Source organism: Tachypleus tridentatus, chromosome 7 (assembly GCF_004210375.1).
Source record: "Tachypleus tridentatus isolate NWPU-2018 chromosome 7, ASM421037v1, whole genome shotgun sequence".
In the NCBI taxonomy this organism is placed as follows: Eukaryota; Metazoa; Arthropoda; class Merostomata; order Xiphosura; family Limulidae; genus Tachypleus; species Tachypleus tridentatus.
The window spans coordinates 122400151-122414305 of record NC_134831.1 but is presented as its reverse complement, the minus strand read 5'-3'; the positions used below and the strand labels follow the sequence as shown (position 1 = coordinate 122414305).

Sequence of the window (14155 nt, the reverse complement as noted above, 5' to 3'; positions counted from 1 at the left end):
CCCTCGGAATACGAGTCGCACGCCTTAACCCACCTGGCCATGCCGGGCCCGAAACAGAAGGAAAAATATATCATTATTTTAAAAATAATTGTTTTTTTTATATCTTAGAATTATTTAGAAACTGATTAAGATGTTTATTTTTAGTACGCCGATGAATTATTACAATGAATACAGTAATGTAAGTTAATCTCCCTGGAAAATAAATGTCAAATATATATATAAATTTAAGCCTCTTCATTCTTATCTTAATGTTGCATATTACACAAACATAGTCGCTTGTATAGTTAGCTCCTGGGTAGATTTTTCCATTGTTTTACTTTTTTTCTGAAACTTGTATTTATATTAGTAAAATCAGTTTGGTTTCTAACATTTTTCACAGTTCCTTCCCGTGTGTACCTTCTTCTCAGGTGGTGTTTAAACCACGTGTTAGTAATAACTTGATCATTTGCAACACGCAAGTTAACTCATATTAAATCATATATACTTGTTGTGACCTTTAAACGCTGGAAAAAATACACACAACACACCCAGAAAGAGAGAGAAGTGTAGTTTATCTTTGTATTATCCACATCAATCTAAATGGCAACTCCAACAATACCAATATGTTATTGAAATTGTTTGGTATACACACGTGAATCTGTAACACAAAGATAGCTCAGAACTGTAACAATAACACAGAAATTTCTTATTTTACAAAACACAAATTATCGTCTATGAAACATTTCATACGCTAAAGTAGACTACAGAAATGTTTCTCTCACAGCATCTTTCGTGTCTTATTTACACATTACCTTAAACACAAAAATTCCTTTTAACACGACTACGTAGTTTTCTAATTACACGTTCCAGTCCTTCTTTTGCTTTGTTAATATAATGCGAAAAGGCTAGAAAGGATGGCTATACCCCACCATTAAAATTGAACAAGCAACCTAATAATGCCTTATTGCTATGAAGAAACATGCATAATTCTGCAGTTCAACTCAGTTGAAATGTTTTCGCTTCAGTTCTCGGGCAGGAGAATATGAAGTCGTCACTGAAAGTTGAATAATGCTATTGATTCAATGTTTTCAAGCCAAAACGATTAGCATATGCTTCCAGTCTCTTCTACTCGGTCCCTGGTTTGCGCCTGGCTGAACGTAGCACCATCTCGCGGCCTACGAGAAACTCTTAATCTCACTTATAGCAAGATCATATTTTCTACTTCAAAAGTTTCCAAATATTAAATCTCCTGGCAGACAACTAATTGCCTTCTTACGATTACTAAGAACCTCGCGTCCGTTTCCCTCTAAAAAAATTAATTCAAAAATAAACCAGAATGCAAATTCTCTAGTTTCAATTAAACTTAAATTGTTGGACTCACATGGGTGATTTTTTTTTTCTGTATGGTCACTAAACCTTAGTCTTTCCGAGCACGTTAAAAAAGCAAAAAAACAATCGTCTATATATTTAGTTCGCTATTATCCCGACTTCATAAGAATTTAGTAAAAGTATATTTTAATTAAAACCGTTTATAATGAAATAATTGATACGTAACGTGTAAAATCACACATTTCACGCGACGAAAACCAAAACCAAGAAAAACTAAAGAAGTTTCAGAGAAACGTTACAAATTAATTTTGAGCCATAGGTTGGTTTAAAAAAATCCCGAGTTATTCTTTAAATACCGCCGTCGAAAGACTTGTGGTTTTCTAAAAATCATACACGCGATTTTTTTAACAGTACAAACTCGTAGTTTTGAAAGTCTACACAATGTAACAGAACTGTAACTAAGCTGTTATTCTGAGTAAAAGCAAACACTCAGAAGAAGTAAAATATGTAAAAAATTCACGCTACTTTTATTACACTTCATCAAGCCCTATGTACTATTACTACTACGTAAAACATGTCAATTATTAGGTGATTAAAACAGCAACTAAAAACTACATTTGGATTATAATTGTTATTATTAAGGAATGATTAGTTATAGTATAATTTTCAGCTGTAGATTCACATAAAAAAAACAATGATAATTTCTGTTAACCCTGGTTGCCTACAGGTAATGTCACTTTCTATTCACTATCATGTTTTAGTATTACATTGGGATCTTTCATTCTCTCACATATGTGTTTTGGCACGTACACTTAAAAAAACGGCGTGTTCTTGGTAGAATTTGATGTGTTGAGACTTAAATTGTACCCAAGAAAATTTAAATAATAAAAATGACTCAGTCGTATTTTCAGGTTTTATCTTTTAAAGTCTCATCCGCATGTTTCAGTTTGTTTTCAACTTCGCGAGATGACATTCAATAAACCACCAGCTTTTTAAATATCGATGGTCAAAAACACAGTATTTTTTTTGTTGTTGTTCTGTAAACCTTTATTACAGCACGTTTACGTGGTCCTCTTCCAAATCCAGGGGACTTCCCGCCGCCGACGCCATGTCGGATTCATTACTCTCGTCTGGACCTGCTGAACCACTCATCTGCCCACTAGGAGGAAGAACGTCACCATTATTAGGTATGACATCATCGTCGAAGGAAGAATTTTTCTGTTCAACCCTAACGTCACTCAGGTCTGGATTTGGGTTGGTTTTTGTAGGTAATGTTTGCTCACGTGATCCACCCGCGGATAACAGTTCACGCTCCTTGGAGTTTCTCCACTTCATTCTTCGGTTCTGGAACCATATTTTCACCTATATGAAATTATTAAACTGGTTAAGCTTAAATTTCTTTAATCACGTATTCGTTTCTTAATACAAATTTCAGTTTTACGTTAAACTTTTTTACAAGCAACTCAAATAACGTCAGTGAGAGAATGTATTAAAGTTATTGGAATCTGTAAAACTGATAACGTACGTGTAACCAATCATGATTCTCATAGAACATTAGTATTAAGCCTATTGTATATAGAATATTAGTATTAGGCCTATTGTGTATAATACACGACATTCTTTATTCAGTCATTAAATGTTTTTTTTATAAAGAAAAAGAGGGTTTCAACGAATTTACAAAACACGAAAAAAAACCTGAAATATTTTCTATAAAGTTTGCCAACGTTGCTTACTCGTGTTGTTGTTACAGCAGGGTTCACTAATAGTGTGACATTCTTTGTTTTTATATTAGATTCCATAAGTTCCTTTAACACTGTTTGGATTATTATTATTTTTTTTCATTCTTTATGTAGCCTGACTGTCAGAGAAATCTGTTTGGGTCTAAACTTAGCTTCTTATTATGTAAGTTTCATATATTATATTGTTACAGTTAGGGAAATAATATATCACCGAGACATGTTTTGTTACACGGTTTCGGTCCAGTATAGCATATTACTACTAATAAGTTATGTTTAGACTCTCGCGACTAGCTAGGCCATTAGAATAATAATTTTTAGTTATTTACGTAATGTATTTTTTCTAAAGAAGGCATTCAGGAGCTTCTGGCACGTGTAAGGTTCTTTAAATTGAAAATACTACTTTAATTTACGCTTTTTACGTGCGTTAGTTTAACATATTTAATGTTCAAGAATCCTGTTCATTTATTTATATGCCAAACAATAGACGGCATTTCTACATGTTAACTGTTCGTATTGTCATCAGTCTTTTCTATTGCTCTTGAGGTTTATACTGTGTAGCTACGTGCTGTGCTTACCACGGGTATCGAAACTCGGTTTTTAACGTTGAGCCACACGTGCCCCGTTCTGGAAGCAAGAACGAGTCTTTCAGTTTAGTAGAAACAATATAAAGTTTCCTCTGTGTAAACTTCTAAATCACACCTATTTCAAGGAAAGACAAAGGCAGTTTTTTAAGAGCGATAAAAATCCGATAGGTTTTTGGAAATATAACATTAAATTTGTGAAGAAATACACCGTAACTAAAAACATCTTTGTCAGAAATGACCAATAAAATAATAGCATTTTAGCAACAGTAAGAAGGGCATAAATGGAGCGCGAAAGTTAATATATATGACTGTGACGTCTTTGCATGCAAATGACGTCACAGCTGTAACCAATGGGAAATGTTGTACTCCTCATCTGATAGGACAAGTTAAAGATGGTCACAGATGTAGCAGACAAGGAACACATCTGATTTATGCTATACATGATGAACACAATATCGAGGAATTATTGTGGTCTACTTGTGAAACTAGAGTCGCCGTCTTATGTCACATATGGTCGGTTGTAATATGTGTAATATGATCGGTATAGCCATTATTTATTATCCATCACCTTTGCTAATATCTGAAGGTAGGTGAAGGCAATAACATGCGGTGTAACAATCCCTTATTTTTGTTTACGATCAAAGAAAGGCTTAAGCATTTCGACTTATAATTTGGCAATGCCGTTGAAAGAATACATGACGTTTTCGAAACTTAGCAGCTTTCCAACATCCGCATAAAATCAACGTTTTATAATAAAAATGGAGAAATAAAACTTTAGCGGGACAAGGATATTCAATGAACGACTACAACATTTTATCTGCGAAAAACAAATCGTGTTTTGTCTTTTGAAAATGTTCAACATTTACGAAAATTTCCTACTTTAAATATGAAAATGTGGGTGTTTTTCTTGTAAACTTTTATTCAAACGTTTAGGGGCTTTTGAACATTTAATGAAACAAGAAATTCTATTACGAAATGCTACAATACTTGATTGGAGGCTCTTACACTGTACCATTAGATTTGTAGACTCAGCTAATCGTTATTTGAAAGTCTTGTTGCATAGGGTGGTATGCTTCCTAGTAGTTAGCGATCCGGATTCTAAACTTTAGGCTCGCATACCGTCGTCACCAAAATAAAAACGGATTGGAAATTTGGGGGACGTGTTTGAATTATAAAAGTGACGATCAGATTGTTTTCTCGATTAGAGTAGCCCAACATTAGGGTTGACTAGCTGCTTTCCTTCTGATCTGCAAGTCCACAGGTAGAGACGTGTAGCGAAGATAACACTTAAATATTAAAAAATAAAAATAATTAAAAAATTAAAACAAATAATTAAGCAAATCTACCGTGTAAAATGTTTGAAACAAATACGATTACTTGTTTGTTTGTTTTAGAATTTCGCACAAAGCTACTCGAGGGCTATATGTGCTAGCTGTCCCTAATTTAGCAGTGTAAGACCAGAGGGAAGGTAGCTAGTCATCACCGCCCACCGCCAACTCTTGGGCTACTCTTTTACCAACGAATAGTGGGATTGACCGTCACTTTATAACGCCCCCACGGCTGAAAGGGCGAGCATGTTTGGCACGACGGGGATGCGAATCCGCGACCCTCAGATTACGAGTCGCACGCCTTAACACGCTTGGCCATGCCGGGCCACGATTATATGTGACACAGCTTTAAACAGAGAACGTATCCAGGCTAGTCGTTTACTTGTAGAGAGCTGCTGAATATGGGGTTTGGTTAGGGTGTAAGGCTCAGAATTTTCACTTTTAGCTATGGGCGCATTATTAGATTCAAAGGAGTCAGAAATCAGCGATAGTCAGGGATTTTGATGTGGCCACTTAGCTCACGTGCGAATATAAAGTGAAGACTACAGTTCTTAATATACCTTAGTTTCTGAAGTCCCAAAGGAATTCAACAATTTCCCAGAATGCCAAATCTTGCGCTGAATTATGAATACTACGCACCATAGCGCTATGTCGAGTTACGTATTTGATTTTTATTAACGTGAAATGCTTTAATTTCAAGTGATATTATATATGCATATTAAAAGTCATCTCTTTTTCGGTTTACCAAAGCGTTATTTGAATGTGAAACCAAGTGCACTTGGTGTTCCAGATGCAAAACTTCATAGAAAACGTCACGCAGTTATTTCACTAACGAACTGAATAAACGCAGTTGAATGTTTGAGTGTGTTCGGAGTTGTGAAATATATATCTTTTAAATTCAGACCCTACATATACATACATATATAATAATAGTTTGTTTGTGTTGAGATGTTAAATCTAAAACATAGAATTAGTGATTACGCCGAAATTTTTATTACATTTGTCGACAGTATTATGTAATGTAAATACGAATTACATCATAAAGTTATATTAATTATACCATACAAATATGGGTTACATTAATTATACCATACAAATATGGGTTATACTAATTACATCATACAAATTTGAATTATATTAATTATACCATACAAATATGGGTTATACTAATTATGTCATACAAATTTGAGTTATACTAATTACTTCGTGCAAAGATGTGAAAATTTGGCCATTATTCGGTTAAATATCTTCTCTTACCCGCATAAAAATGTTTAGAACATCTACATTGCTGAGGCTAGAACAGATTTCACTTCCTGATTTAAATTGTTATCTATTACTGAGGTCTGGCACTGACTGTTGGATTGGCTGCTCTGTGTTCTACCTACTACGGGTATCGAAACCCGGTTTTTAGAATTGTAAGTCCGCAGACATACTGCTGTGCCAGTGGAGGGCTATTCTGCGGGTCGCGGATTCGAACACCCCCTCAGAACATGCTTGCCCTTTCAGTCGATGGAAGAGTTATAATGTTGCAGTCAATCATCCTCTTTGTTGTTGATAGATGGAGTTGACTAGCTGCTTTTCCTTTAGTCTATCACTTCTAAATGAGGGACGGATATCGAAAATAATTCTCGAGTAGCTTTGAGCAAAATTCGACAAACAAACAATTATTCCACATGTTATTAAAAAAAAAATCTGGCCATTAGAGTGAAACTCACTCTTCACCCCACCCGAAATTATTCTTCCATTATAAACAGCGTGTATTAAATACGTTAAATAGTTACTCACAATGAACTCATCACGAGAACGAGGCAAAAAAAACATTCTATTTTACTTCGCCCAAGGACAGGTTATTCCGTAAGATGGAGAATTGGGAAAATATTGTTATCTCTACAAAAACAAATCAATATTAATAATAAAAAAATATACGTTGGCACACTAATACTGGTACACATTACCCTATTATGGTGATTCGTTCCCATGAACATCGTAACGTAATTTTGTGTTAGCTTTTTGTAATTACCATTTACCGCGTAATATTCCCTTTGTGTCTTACCATACCATTAACTTTGTAAGAATCGCGTCTTTATGGTAAGCTCACCATCACGTCTGTAAGGGAATTTCTATATCAATAGGGTCTGGCACGGCCTGGTGGTTACGACAGTTGAGTCAAAATCTGTAGATCGCGGATTTGAATTCATGTCAACGAATATCCTCGCCCGTTCAGCCGTGGAGGGAATATATAAAGTGACGGTCAATCTCACTATTCGTTAGTAAAAGAGTATCTCAAGAGGTGGCGGTGAGTGATGTTGACTAGATGCCTTCTCTTTAGTCTTCCACAGCTAAATTAAGAACGGCTAGAGCAAAAAGCCCTCGTGTAGCTTTGCGGGAAATTTGAAACAAGCCAAACCAATCTATGCCAGTATTCGCCATATAAGTTTCGCGTCTCTACGGGTATATCTTGCCGAGTTTGTAGGAGTAAGTATTACTATCACGCCATATACTGCGAAATATTCACACCTTTATACCACTGTATTCTGTACAATGTTCATAATACCATTGTATATTTCGACGGACGAGAGATTATAGTTGTGTTCGTTCTTTTATATATTTATCGGTTTTGATACTTTACGAACGGCACTCAGAACATTACATGATCGAATAATGGTGAAAATGATAAAAACGTGTTATGGTATAAAACCAACACATCAGCTTCTCTGATGTAATCTTTGATTTGCCGTCTTGGCTGTTTTATCTTTATTATCAAATAAAAAAGTAAAACTGGATACATTTTTCGAAACGTAAAGATTTTAGAACTCTAATGATAACACGAATAAAACCTGTCTCAATTTTTAACTGCATTTACATTATTTCGATGACTTTTACTGTTGAAGTCAATGTTAAGTAACAGCTTTAACCTGAATAAGATGTTCGATATCGGTATAACGTTTTTGAGACAGAATTCTTTGGTTTTAATAAAGTTAGACAAGTTGAACCATTATGTTATAACTATTGCCATAGCATCACGTTGTTACTAATAGCAGACGATAAAAGCTCTTGAAGTTAATGTCTTTGTTGGAAGTACAATTTCAAAAATGTGTTGAAAGTGACATTTGTTGAACACCACACTATTATTCAGCCTTAACTTTTAGGCTTAGGGTTAAGTTTAGGGCTAAAATACTTTACATCCTCATAGGCCTCACGCGGCTCTGTATCTACAAAAAATTAAGCTGTAAGATACGTACTTTTCAGTATAGTTTATTTTTCTTCAGTTTGTTTGAAATGTATGGGTTATTACTAATAGTTAGAAGTTTGTATATACACTTCTTAACAGGTTTTGAAGAAACCACTTATATGCAAGATTTCCAGGAACGAGTATACAGTTTCACATTGGTCTTGGTTTTTACGTTAATATGTGTGATAGATAAAACCAGGACGTCAATGAACCCATTAATCAAGAGCGTTAAGAGACTAAAACTACAACATGATTTATCATAATTACTACTGATAGTATTTGTTTCTGTGGTATAAAAAACAAAATTCTGTTTCTCGCGACTCTCAGATTACGAGTCGAGAGTTCGAATTCCCGTCGCACCAAACATGCTCGCCCTTTCAGCCGTGGGGGCGTTATAATGATACGGCCAATCCTACTATTCGTTGGTAAAAGAGTAGCCCAAGAGTTGGCAATAGGTGGTGATGACAAGCTGCCTTTCCACTGGTCTTATACTGCTAATTAGGGACAGCTAATGCAGATAGCCTTCATGTAGCTTTGCGCGAAATTAAAAACAAAACAAACAAACTGTTTTGCAACAACCTATTCCTAATGGACGTAATCTCGCTTGGAGAGTAAAGCTACAGGAACTGAATTTATTATTTTGGACAGAAGTATGATATCGATTGGTCTGAATCCGTAAAATCCAACTTGTGACTAAAAATTTAGTAACAGTCCTTGTTCAAACCTGAGTACCGATGACCTACTGTACGTCTGTATACTTATAACGTTAAAAACTAGGGTTCGATACCAGTGGTAGGCAGAGCACAGATAGCCCTCTGTGTAGTTTTGTGCTTCGTAACGAACAACAGCAACATAAGAAAGCACTTGAATAAATTTAGGGTTTCGCGTGAACTTGGAATTTGAAAGAAAAATTAAAATAAAAACTGTATTCTGTACTAGTTTTAATAGTTTACAGGTGTTAGTAGATATTCAGAACTAAAACTGTGTGGAACAAATCTTAAATATATATATATAGAGAGAGAAGAAATCGCTTTTAGTTCAACACTTCACAGAATGTAGCTAAGACGAACATTGATTTCCTTTGTCTCGACCAATGCTTCACAAACAGACTAATAGACCACGTGCGGCAGTCATACGATTCTGTGTGACGAGAGAGTTAGAATCGTTGGAACGATTATCGCCAGTTTTCGATCCTTCACAAGGTAATGAAGAAAATTAGTCATATAAATATTCAACTTTCGTGATTGTGGGTAATTCATTGTTTTCACGAACGAAATTTGATTGGTTCGTTATATCCATTATGTTTTTGAAATGTGCATTTAACATATCATGACAAACAATGAGGTATACAGACCTTTCCAAAAAAATAATCTTTATCAACTATTCTACGCCTTTGTCTTAATAATTTTTAATAATAAAAGTCCAGTTAAATCATTCATCCACGACATTAGGATTTATTTATGGCAAATAGTTGTATTCAAGTATCTGTGCCAGAAATGATTTGCATACACACATACATATATGTAATCAAACTTTTAGGCTTAGTTGTTTTGGAGATATTATGTTCTTACCACATATTTCGTGTGAGTGTTTTGAGTTATGCATTATACTATACTAAACCCTTTATGTTAAGTTACAATATTTACGCTTAGCTGTTTTGTCATATTTAACACCACATTTATTGTGTTTTGTATTATTCATTATACCACACTAAGCCTTTTGTGTTGAGATACACTTTCATGTTTAGCTTTTTTGGAATATCATGTTTAACATCATTTTTTTGTGTTTAATGTTACACTGTATACCGTACTAAGACACAACTTTTAGGCTTAGCTGTTTGGGGATATATTTTTTTATGCATTATGTTGTGCAATATACTACATAAAGCATTTTATGTTAAGGTACTCGGACTTAAGTGACTGTGTTTTGTGCGTGCGTGTTTTCGTGCACGTGATACCTGAGAATCTTTGAGTCCCAACTTTTCGGCTAGTTTCTTCCTGTCAGGCTTGCTGATATATTTCTGTATCTGAAACCGTTTCTCGAGCCCCTGACGTTGAGCATCCGAGAACACCGCCCGTCTCATCATCCCTCGACGGGGCTTTCCGCGTGCTGTAGCCCAGGGAAAGGTCGCCGGTAGCGGAAAAGTGATCCCTGACCCGGAAGAAATCCCAGCAACGCCATTGATGGCATGTAGACCATTAATTCCATTGGCAGTGGAGATACCTGGTGGTAAAAATGAAGAATCACAGAGTGAAGCAAATAAAAGTATTTTTGTTGTTGTTTTTTTGCTTCGCTAGCTATAGTTTTTTCACCAGTTTTCTCTAGTCAGTTATAAATATATTTTAATAAAACGTGAACTAATCATGTAAGCCGTAGCTCAAAAAATAATCTATATATTATAACGCCTGTTCACGATATAAGAGTTGGAATATTTCAATATAAAATGACTTCAAATTCCAACCTCATAGATCACGAATCATTAGAGCAGGTCGATCAGCTGAACTGACAATTTGGGGTATATAACCTGCATATATAGCAACGATAATAACATTTGAGTCCCCTACATGGCCAGGTGGGTTAAGGCGTTAGACTTGTAATCTGAGGGTCGCGGGTTAGAATCCCGGTCGCACCAAACATGCTCGCCCTCTGTAAAAAAAGTAGCCCAAGAGTTGGCGGCGGGTAGTGATGACTAGCTGCCTTCCCTCTAGTCTTACACTGCTAACTTAGGGACGGCTAGCGCAGATAGCCCTCGTGTAGCTTTTCGAGAAATTCAAAACAAGCCAAACCAATCTATGCCAGTATTCGCCATATAAATTTCGTGTCTCAAAAACAAATATACAAACAATACCATTTAAAATATAGAATGAAAGTACAAAGTTTACGGCTTACAACACAGCACTTCCAATGTCAACCTAAGGTCAAAGTATTACTCGAACTAAGTTTGATGAGGATTACATGTTGAATGATTCGTAAATCATATATGATAAAGACATATGGACACAGCATGGCACTGTCTTTATCTATAACTTTATGGACAAAATCGTACGAAACTGAATCGTAATTACTTTTAACGACTAAATGACATGCGTCCTTCGTTTTCACGTAGTTTTTGAGCTGAAATGATAAACAACTTATCGTTGATGTAGATTTTGGACGTAATATGTAAAGAACTTCGGGCATTATTCATATCCAAAATGACACACAATGACTGTTACGTTATTACATGGCTGAAAAGTAACAGAACCAGTGCTCAGTATTAATTTATGTCCGAAACAACCAATGGTTGATAACATTCTGTAACCGAAACATCCAATATTTTATAACATTTTGTGGTGCAAATAGCCAAAGTCTGATAATAATTTGTGGCCAAAACAACAAATGTTTGATAAGAATTTATGTCCGAAACAATCAATGCTTGATACAAATTTATGACCTAATGGTAAGCTGATGTGAATGTTTAGCTGATATGAATGTGTGACCAAAAGGCAACAAATCCTGTGTTCTGTACATGGGGTTTCAACTTTAGTAAAGTTAAAGTGAGGTCCGGCATGGTCAGGTGGTTAGGGCGCTCGGCTCTTAATCTGAAGATCGCGGGTTTGAATCCCTGTCGCACCAAACAACCTCGCCCTTTCAGCCGTGAGGGCGTTATAATGTGACGGTCAGTCCCACTATTCGTTGGTAAAAGATTAGTCCGAGAGTTGGCGGTGGGTTGTGATGACTAGCTGCCTTCCTCTAGTCTTACACTGCTGAATTAGGGGCGGCTAACGCAGATAGCCCTCAAATAGTTTTGTGAGAAATTCAAAACAAACAAACTTCCTTTCCTGAAAATTTTTCTTTGTTTGCTGTTTTTTCAGTAGTGTTTCAATGGACAAAGAAAGATTGTATTTATAACCAAATTCTATACAAGGCTCCTTAGGTGATATTTATCTTTTATTCGATAATAATGTCTGTTTCACCCTCTACTTACATTTCTTAAAGGAACATCAAATGTTTGTAAAAAAGCTGCCTTTAAGGGGTAATAATAACATTTTTTACACTAAATCTATGATTTTGTAGTTACCACTAGTTATTATTAATACTTATAAAATCTGATACTCCGTTTGAAGCGATGTCACCTCAGTGAAATTGGTTGACACCATTGTTTTTGGTTATTGAGTATATAATGCAATAAAAAAGAGCAAAAATACAATGACATTTAAAGACATTCCCAGAACTGGTGAGTCAGTTAAAACATAGATGTTGTTATAAAAGAAACACTGCATAGTATTGTAAAGTTCTAACACTTTGATGAGATATTTAAAGTACCCTTTCAATAAACAATTCGAGCCACCCCTACACAGACAATGCTACCGCTTGCCTGAAATATTTATAAATATTTGCGTGTGTTATAATAGAATAGGTAAAAGCAGGTACTAAAGACATTCTATTTTAATAATTCTTGCCTTTCAAAGGGAGGTAAAAAGATATAGACAATCCGATTTGTAAAGTTCCAATAACACTTCATTTTAAAACTTACTGCAGTACTGAGATGACCGTGGTACGAGATTTGTTGAAACAAATGTTTCGTGTTTCCAACCCCCAAAGCAATGTTTCTTTAATATGAGTACTTTATCAGGATTCGCGACCGTTCGATATTGCTTGCTAAAGTGGGCGTAAAAATCATATATTTTTTTGTTTTATTTTTGTAACAACATGTGTTTCTTACCATTTCGTTCGGATACAGAAATTGTACAAACAACCGTTAGAATGGCTCGTAAACTGATCGCTCACGATGTTATATATCTTTATATGGATTATTTCATAAATACCAAGTCCTTCGTATCATGTCTAACAAAAACACTTGATGTAGCCACCATTACAAAGTCACTTCATTATTACGTATAAACAACAAGAGTAATCAGTAATGAATGTGTAATATCAAATAAATAACATTGGATTATTAATATTTACCCTAACCTTGATTTCTAAGATGGCCTAATTAAACCTAATTTACCTAACATTATATATATATAGCGCCTAGACCACTACTACACCTGCCAGCCTGGTGATCCATTGTACTAACGATAGGCCTCTTCGATACAAGATATGGCAGATGTAGTGTGGTTTATTTATTATTACTCCTTGCTTCTCACTCATAAATTCTTAGGATTACTGATTTTTTTGTTTGTTTTTTAATGTTTACAGTTGATTGGAACAATCTTCCATTCTGGTACGTTTACTGCGCGTGCTTAGTACTGGTATGTAGCCATCATCAGGTTAAATAAGACTTATAGTAAGTTGCTCACCCGTGAAATATGGAGCTCTACACGCTATTAGAGACTGTAACGGAGATTCCAGAAAGGAACGGGGTACTGGTTTAGCTACAACTGACGTGTAGTTGTAACCCGACAGAGATGTCGTGTAGGAACCTGAAAAAAGAAACACAGAGAGAGAAATAATCGTTAAATAACAGTAGAGTTTTACAACTCATAATTGTTACGCTCATAAACAGGCTGTAAACAGTTAATCTCCAAACAATGATAGTTTTTCGTCTCTTATTTCAGTCAACGTTTCGCCATTGCGGCTTCATCAGTTTATTTGTTTGTTTGTTTTGAATTTAGCTGTCTGCACTAGCCATCCCTAATTTAGCAGTGTAAAACTAGAGGAAAGGCAGCTAGTCATCACCACTTATCGCCAACTCTTGGGCAACTATTTTACCAACGAATAGTTGGACTGACCGTAACATATTAATGTCCCCGCGGCTGAAAGGACGAGCATATTTGGTAACAAAGGGATTCGAACTCTCGATCCTCAGATTACGAGTGGAACACCCTAGCCACTTAGCTATGCCTGGCCATGGCTTCATTAGGGCTCGTGACACAAGAGCTCTTGTACCACTAGCCCTGATGACGTCTTAACGTCTAAAGGTTGCCTGAAATAATAATAATAAAAGCTATTGTTATTTGGAGAGTTAGAGTAGAGTAG

General features: G+C 35.5%; 1 protein-coding gene across 1 annotated transcript in view; it reads right to left on the bottom strand.

Annotated features, from left to right (window-relative positions):
* Positions 1-544: 544 nt before the first annotated feature.
* Positions 545-14155, bottom strand: part of LOC143256515 (homeobox protein DBX1-B-like) — a 40470-nt gene continuing 26859 nt past the window's right edge. Inside the window, exons 2-4 of the mRNA XM_076513848.1 lie at positions 13477-13599; positions 10149-10414; positions 545-2670 (exon numbers count right to left, since the gene is read on the bottom strand). Coding sequence (XP_076369963.1) covers positions 2359-2670; positions 10149-10414; positions 13477-13599 — 701 coding nt within the window. The 3' untranslated portion in view covers positions 545-2358. The remainder of the gene's footprint in view (positions 2671-10148; positions 10415-13476; positions 13600-14155) is intronic.